Source organism: Ranitomeya variabilis, chromosome 5, assembly GCF_051348905.1.
Source record: "Ranitomeya variabilis isolate aRanVar5 chromosome 5, aRanVar5.hap1, whole genome shotgun sequence".
NCBI lineage: Eukaryota > Metazoa > Chordata > Amphibia > Anura > Dendrobatidae > Ranitomeya > Ranitomeya variabilis.
In genome coordinates, this window is record NC_135236.1 from 485,175,707 (window position 1) to 485,184,387 (window position 8,681).

General features: G+C 42.0%; 1 protein-coding gene across 1 annotated transcript in view; it reads right to left on the minus strand.

Moving 5' to 3' along the window:
* The window catches only part of C5H12orf75 (chromosome 5 C12orf75 homolog), an 86,201-nt gene extending 77,769 nt beyond the window's left edge, over positions 1–8,432 (minus strand). Inside the window, exon 1 of the mRNA XM_077265536.1 lies at positions 8,340–8,432. Within this exon, the coding sequence (XP_077121651.1) occupies positions 8,340–8,370 (31 nt within the window). The 5' untranslated portion in view covers positions 8,371–8,432. The remainder of the gene's footprint in view (positions 1–8,339) is intronic.
* Positions 8,433–8,681: the final 249 nt, after the last annotated feature.

The window sequence follows — 8,681 nt, forward strand, 5'->3', positions numbered from 1 at the left end:
TTTATTCTGCCATAGCAAATACAACATTTCAACCACAGATGGGTCTTTCTCAAGTACACCAGGATGAAACCACAAGGATGAAGAGGTTTGGAAACCTTGAAACGCGTTGACAAACTGCATTCATGCTTCACCTCCGTCTGTGATCGCATTTTTGTAACCTTGGGCACCGTGGACTTTGAACCACCGAATTCCTCAATCATTGCATCGTATCTCCTTGGTGGTCCTGCTGCAGCCTTTACATGTTTCTCTGTAGGTGTTGTAACTATCAAAACCCTATCTGATGAGCGTTCCTATAACACCTTATACCACTTGGCTATCAGGTAGACCCTATTTGTGCTTTTTGTCTCTCCAGCTTTACCATTTGTTTTTATTAAAATGTATGTAACACTAATGCGGTTGCCCCTGCATGGTTCTCCTTTCCCCTCCATGCAGGGACATACTCACCGCCTCCGTCACATGATGTGGTCCTGGTTGTGTCTCACTGCCCCTGTCTGTGTGCCTAGTGAACGTGCACACCTGTTCTTAAAGGGGCAGTGCACGCACCTGCTAAGTTGCCCCCAGCCAATAGTTGGGAGCCATCTTGTATAAAAGGCACCCTTCTCAATAGAAAGCTGACTAAGCAATATTGATTCATTAGTAAGTTAGTTTGGAAGTAGTGCGTTGTTAGATCCCCTGGTCCTTGTGTGGCCAGGTCCTGAATCCAAACCTCTGGCCATGTGTGGCCAGTTCCTGAACTTGCTCCCCTGGTCCGTATGTGGCCAGTGTCTTAACCTGCTTCCCTGGTCTGTTTGTGGCCAGTGCCCCGACCTGCTTCCCTGGTCCGTGTGTGGTTAGTACCCAAAGCTGCTTGGTTTAGACCGGACTAACTGGTGTTAAACGTTTGCTAATCGATGGTCATTTACTAGCCTGTTTAAACAGGCAGCCCGTTCTTCAGATGTGCACAAAACGATCAGTAATCAAATCATTCTGGGAACAAAGGCTGCCATTGTACTTGGCAGCGCAGGTCATGTTTACATAGAACGATGTGCTGCCGAGAACGATGATCCCTTATGCAAACCAAAAGATAATTTCACCCAATGAAAGAGCGTTTTGCTTGTTCCCTGGCTGATTGGCAGCCTGTTTACACTGTATGGAAATGACCGTTCGTAGGAAAACTTGTTCCCGATAATCATGCAGTAGAAATGTACCTTACAGCTAGATACTGAGCAGCATTTTTCAGTTGTTTCACCACTCCAATGCTATCATTCATTTCATTTTTTTTCTTAAATGAATTTATTAAAAACCCACACCGGATTATTGTAAAACGGAAAGCTGAGCAGCCTCCAGCAGAACACAATTAACCCCTCATTTTGCCGAATGATGCATCATGAATTTAAATAGGGATGACCATCAACTCAGCCACTAGGGGGGAAACAATCTCCTGTGAAAAGCAATCACTGCCCTGTGGCTGAGCGCTAATATTCTAGAGAAAGCAGCTGGGGATTGAGCATAGAGAACTGCTAACGTCTTAGCTTGGATGCGAGTCCAAAAGCTGTATTCTTCCTACACCGGGTCCTACAGATCATTTAGGCAACATTCAAGCAGCACTTTACAGCCTTTTCTTTGACATTCTCATCATTTTTATGGATCATTTTTGCAAGGAGGTGAAAAACATATGGTGAAATGTTCATTTAAAGTCTATAGTGGTATAGAGAAAAAAAAAAAACTACGCAAAAAGGGGAAACTTATTTTTTTCAGTTTTGAAAAAAACTCCAAAAACTCAAACCTTAATTGGCAGAAATTGCCATAAATTATACACGAACTCTACATCATCTCATAACTGGCGTAGATTTGTTTGTGAGCCTCTTAAGTTTGGGGTGTCTTTCTGTGCTTTATGAAATGCCAGTCAAAAAACACTACCCGAGATACTAACTCTCAGAGCAAGGCGGTACATATGCTATATATGTATTTTTAAATATTCATTCTTTATTATAAATCTGGATAAAAAAAATAATTAAAAACAAGCAGGGATTTCCCAAATGTAGCAATCCAATATCATGCAGGCTTTTAAGGTAAGTTCACACTTTGCATTTTTTCAGCATTTTGTATTGCAAATTTTCAGCTGAATTTTACAGTACCAGAAATCTCATGCACACAGCTTGTTTTTTTTTATCAGTATTTTGTGCTTTGCATGTTTGTTTTTTTTGCACAATAGAGCATGTTACTTCTTTCATGTTTTTTTCATGTTTTTTTCAGCGTTTTTCACACAATTATATGAATGGGTAGTGAAAAAATGCTGAAAATCGACAGCAAAAATGCAGGTATCGGGTTTTGCTGTATTTTTTGGGCCAAAACCATAGAACTTTTTTTGAACTAAACTTTATCAGCATGCACAAGAGACAAATCTAGCATGCCAAAAATACAGCAAAAAACACACACAAAAACAAAGCAAAAAAGCCAGAAAAAAATAAGCATAACCTGCTTTTTACTGCAACTTCTTTCCTGCCAAGAGATCAGGTTTTTCTGCTGAAAAAAAGAAAAATACTGAAAAAATGCCCTGTGTGAATTTACCGTTACATCGGAAAGTATGCACATTAGATGATCAATAGAATGCAATAGATACAAGTGTGAAAGGTCTCTATTGATGAAAATAATGTGCTCGCTGCAGAACTATGTATAGTTGTAAAGTAAAGTGCCTCTATATTCAAGGAAGGATCCGCTATCTATAGTAGATTTTCAATGGATCACATATCCATAATATGGATAACATGATCCATTAAAGTGCTATGTGCTTGTACTGGCAGCCATAGAGTGAGAAGTCTGCATGTATCATCAGGGTTACCATTTTATGACATGCCAGTCTTCAAAAATTCCCCTGAAGCCAGTCTCACACGTCCAGATAATTCCGGTACCGGAAAAATCGGTACTGGAGTTATCCGTGTCCGTGTGTCTGTGAGCTCACGTGGCACATCAGTGTGGCACTCGTGCGGCAGCCGTGTGCCGACTGAGTACCACACGGACCGTGCAGGAGACAGCGCTACAGTAAGCGCTGTCCCCTCAGCGTGTGGTGCTGAAGCCGCCATTCATTCCTTCTCTACAGTAGCGTTTGCTGGAGAGAAGGAATGAAAAATCAATGTTTTTTTTATTATTTTTGTGTTTAAAATAAAGATCCTTGTCACCTGCCGCCTCCCACCCCCTGTGCGCCCGCCCGCTGGCATTAAAATACTCACCCAGCTCCCTCGATGCTTCCTCTCAGTGCCGCAGCTTGTCCTGTGTGAGCGGTCAAGTGGTACCGCTCATTACAGTGATGAATATGCAGCTCCACCCCTATGGCGCTGAGAGGAAGCATCGAGGGAGCTGGGTGAGTATTTTAATGCCAGCGGGCGGGCGCACAGGGGGTGGGAGGCGGCAGGTGACAAGGATCTTTATTTTAAATACAAAAATAATAAAAAAAACATTGATTTTTCATTCCTTCTCTCCAGCGAACGCTGCTGGAGAGAAGGAATGAATGGCGGCTTCAGCACCACACGCAGGGGGGACAGCGCTTACTGTAGCGCTGTCTCCTGCACGGTCCGTGTGGTACTCAGTCGGCACACGGGCGGCACACGGACAGCATCCGTGTGCGGTACGTGTTTACACGGACCCATTGACTTTAATGGGTCCGTGTGATCCGTGCACTCCCACGAACACTGACATGTCTTCGTGTTTTTCAAACGGACACACGGTCCGTGAAAACATGCTGACATGTGCAGAGACACATTTATTTTAATGTGTCTACGTGAGTCAGTGTCTCCGGTACGTGAGAAAACTGTCACCACACGTACCGGAGCCACTGACGTGTGAAACAAGCCTTAAAGAGTATTTTTAAATGTATGCCATTATTTTCCAGTTATTAAAACCTACTAACACTACAGCATTTATGAAGGAGTCCTGACTGAGCCAATAAAAATCTTCATTAGAAGAAAATAAAGAATAAAATGAAAAATGTGATGTGTACGTGAGTAAAAACTGGCAGAAATCTCCCGATGGTGGCCAAGTAAGGCTACTTTCACACTAGCGTCGGGAACAACCCGTCGCTGTGCGTCGGGCCGACGTTCCCGACGCTAGCGTGGTCTCCGCCGCACAACGGGGGCAGCGGATGCATTTTTCCCACGCATCCGCTGCCCCATTGTGAGGTGCGGGGAAGTGCGGGGAGGTGGGGGCGGAGTTCCGGCCGCGCATGCGCGGTCGGAAAAAGCGGACCGTCGGGAGCAAAAAACGTTACATGTAACGTTTTTTTCTCCCGACGGTCCGCTACCACACGCCCAAGCGTCGCAAAACGGACGCAACGTTTGGCAATGCGTCGCAAATGCGTCGCTAATGTTAGTCTATGACGAAAAAAGTATCCAGCAAGAACTTTTGCTGGATGCGTATTTTCGGCAAAACGACGCATTTGCGACGTATTGCAGTTAACGCTAGTGTGAAAGTAGCCTTAGCAGATAACACGACTTGTACCTATTCAGAGGCCCCTAAAACACAGCTAGGCTTCTAATGCTGTGAAATCAAAGAGGATGTAGCATGTTGTTCTGTCTTCTGTATGTTATTTACAGCGTTATATGGGGGATCTGTCAACATTTTACTGAGAGTGATCTTCTGGTTTTACATAAAATTTCAATATTAGCTGGGGAAAGAACAGTAAAGGAACCTGGTTGCGATATTTTGACTTATTTGAGCACTAATTAGTTGATTTTTGGGCCCTTTTTCACCTAAGCTTCTCAGACTACCGGAGTTAGTTGATGGAAAGCAATCAATGAGTTGATGGAAACCAATGTTACATTTTTTCCATCCAGCATCAAAGGGAATCTGACAGATGATTTTAGACATTTAATCTGAGAGCAGCATAATATAGGGCAAGAGAGCCTGATTCCAGGGCTGTGCGTTGTCGTTTCAATACAATCAGTATTTTATCAGCAGGAGATTATCACTAGAGGACTAGTTCTCACATGCAGGCCGGTCAGGCTAATTTGTGTATCTCCACCCCCACTATGGATTAGCAGCTTACTCACAATACACAGTGTACACAGGAAGCTGCCAGTTGGGCGTGTGTGTGAGGGGGGGAATGCTAACATTTCTGGAATCAGGCTTTCTTGATCTGTAGATATATCTCAAGGCACGGTGCATTCAATAATTGTAATTAAGAGAAAAAAATTATATATATATCTAAATCTATAACCACTAATGTGCACCAATGGAAAAATAGAATGGACATTCGGAACCATATAAAACAACAAACGAAGAAAAACCGAAACAAAGTCCAAAATATGATTTACAAATTTTATTAAAATATATATAATATGATATAACAGTGGGAAAAATACCGTAAAAGGAACATCACCAGGGACAAATAGTCAAATTAAATAAATATAACACCTAATGTGATAGTATATATAAATCTATACCCATGGGCAAAAATTACATGTAGCAGCCAGGAAAATAATAATAAATAAATAATCATTAAAAAGTGCATATACAACCAGTACAAAATATATATATATATATATATATATATATATATATATATATATATATATATATATATATATATATGTGTGACTCAAAAGAAGACCTGAGTTTGCAGATATTAGTGCCAAATAATAGTGCTGGATCTAAGCGATATAAATTATATAGTAATCATAGTGATATGGTCATAGTGACCCTAAAGATAAATTGTCCAACAAGAGGCAAAACGTCGGGGCTCGGCACATCCCAGGGACTTCTACCCCATTTGGCTCACGCAGCAGGTAATATTAGGTGGCTTCCTTTTCTTTCTATACTTTGTTTTTGCCTCTTGTTGGACAACTTATCTTTAGGGTCACTATGACCATATCACTATGATTACTATATAATTTATATCGCTTAGATCCAGCACTATTATTTGGCACTAATATCTGCAAACTCAGGTCTTCTTTTGAGTCACACACACACATATATATATATATATATATATATATATATATATATATATATATATATATATATATATATATATATATATATAAATATATATATTTTGTACTGGTTGTATATGCACTTTTTAATGATTATTTATTTATTATTTTCCTGGCTGCTACATGTAATTTTTGCCCATGGGTATAGATTTATATATACTATCACATTAGGTGTTATATTTATTTAATTTGACTATTTGTCCCTGGTGATGTTCCTTTTACGGTATTTTTCCCACTGTTATATCATATTATATATATTTTAATAAAATTTGTAAATCATATTTTGGACTTTGTTTCGGTTTTTCTTCGTTTGTTGTTTCTTGATCTGTATTATGCTGCTCTCAGGCTATAAATAAAAAACCTGTTGACAGAATCCCTTTAATAAAATTATGTTTTATGTGCATAAAACTATGTGGACATAAACAAAATGAATAAACTGATGATTTTTTATAAAACTGGATGCTGTTGCATATTTTGGCTGCAGTACATCCTCGAGTTGAACCTTGGGTGCTATATGTGACTTTACCCTATCTTTAGCTTTATGAGAAGTGTTTCCTAACTAATCTCCGGCAGTGTATGCCATTATTTCAAGGGCTGCACTTAGCTTTGGTATATCCATGAAATACGCACTTCTATTCTTGCATACATGATATTAACACTTTGAGGACTAGCAGTACGGGCTCAGTGCTAGGTACCAGTGGCTTTCAGAATAAGCAGTTCTGCATTACTGTGGATGTCCTGGTATGAACCCTTAATACTCGTGAACTGGTTATTGCTCAAGTGAAAAGGGCATTGTTCATCTGTCATTTCATCTATTAACTAGCATTGATCTTCCTACTGTACTGGATACATTCTGCTCTAAGCTGAAATTCAATTAATAGCATATGTGGAGACTACAGAAAAATAGACAGCTTACTATTACTGACTGCCAAGAGTTATTCCTAAAATAGTCTAAGGGTATGTTCACATGTTTAGGATTTGCCATAGACAAATCTGATGTGCAGTTTTCAAAGAATTTTCTCCAGAAATCTGTATTTCTTGTGAGTCTCCAGTTGTATTAAAGGAAACCTGTTACCTTGGAAAGCGCTATTTACCTGCATATATGGGGTTAATCTTCAGGTAAATAGTGTTCCAATGCTGTCCTTGCAACTTACTGAGGGTGCGGCTACCGGGAGAAAATGAACTTATTTCCTCCATAGAGCCGCCGGCTTTCAGTCATGAGGCACTGCAGGAACTGATTACAAGGTCTATAATCATTTTCTTCACCAATCCCATGACTGAAAGCCGGCGGCTCTTTGGAGGAAATCAGAAGGCTGCAAAGAACGCTTAATGGAAAAAAATCTAATTAAAAAAAATAAGAGTATCCACAATAGTCCTCCAGGATATGGTTCCATTAACCAGAGAAATCTTCCCGTTCTTGTGTACCTACCGTCCTCATCTCTATACCACCATCTCCGGCATGTCCCTACATCTTCAGGGGGCAAAGTGCTCCACAAGCCTACCCGATATGGTGAGAAGTCAGAACAAAATATGCAGACTGATTTAAATGCGTTGTTCGCCTTGTGGAACTTTTTTTTTTTTTTTTTTACAGTTAAAATCATTTTTGGAACCAGGTTTCATTAAAATAAATTTGCACCATTTTGCTTTTACACGTTTTTTCCCTGCAAATTCAATACTGATGTTGCCTGAGGCCACAAATCATCTAAGATTAACTCATAAAAAGAAAAATAGTTACAAAGTCTCCCATTGGAACCAGCTCACTGATGGATTCTCAGTTTACTCATTCTGCAGCCAGCAATAGACAGTGGATCACATGCTGCAGAGGGAAAATTGTGCAAAGTTGTAATGAATTGCAAAAATTATTTTATCCAGAAATACAGGCATTTAAGCAAAAGAATTAAAGACCCCCCAACCACATTCGGATGGCCCATGTGTGCCCATAGAAGATCCCAAGGACGCCATGTAGTTTAGGGGTGTAGTGACCCAGGATGATAAGTGTGATTATAAGACTATAGAGGTTTTCAGTAGAAATCACACAGTGAAGCAGGAGGCGATTACAATCAGGTCGTCCAGCCGACGGGTGACGATCTCCGACCTCCATTCTCTCCATTTGTCCTAACAGGGAAGCTAGATGGGGCTGACACGGAATACAGTCCTCTACATACACCAGCGGTAAAGGGCAAGCAGCCCAGGAGCCCATGTACGGGCGATCAGCGACTGGCACCCTGCCATACACCCCCCTGTACCCGGGTGCAGCACGCCATGCTCCGGACAGGCACTGTCACCGCTGGCTGCATTATTCCCGGAGGAGCCCTCTGTGCAGGCAGTGTTAGCACCATGACAGCTGCACTCAGCGCCGTGATGTCTCCTTACCTCCCGCGGATGACGAGTGGCTGCAGCCCATGCTGTGGGTACTGGTGGGCACACACTGGTGAGCGGCGCGCCGTCCGGCTGCTGTCACTGCTGGAGCACGGGGCGGGGCGGGGCGGGGCGGGCAGCTGTTACTGGAGGGGGCGGGGCCTGCTGAGCCCAGAGTACCGGAGCCAGGGACCAGGACACACAGGGCGAGCGTCACATCGCTGTCCAATCACAGCCCGGAATCTCGCCAGTACTTCATTACCATTGGTCCAGCCCTAAGAGCGGGGTGTAAACTGGAGCAGCAAAGCTTCCATCCTGTGCCAGCCCAGGCGCACCAGTCTCACCTGTGCCCCCGCA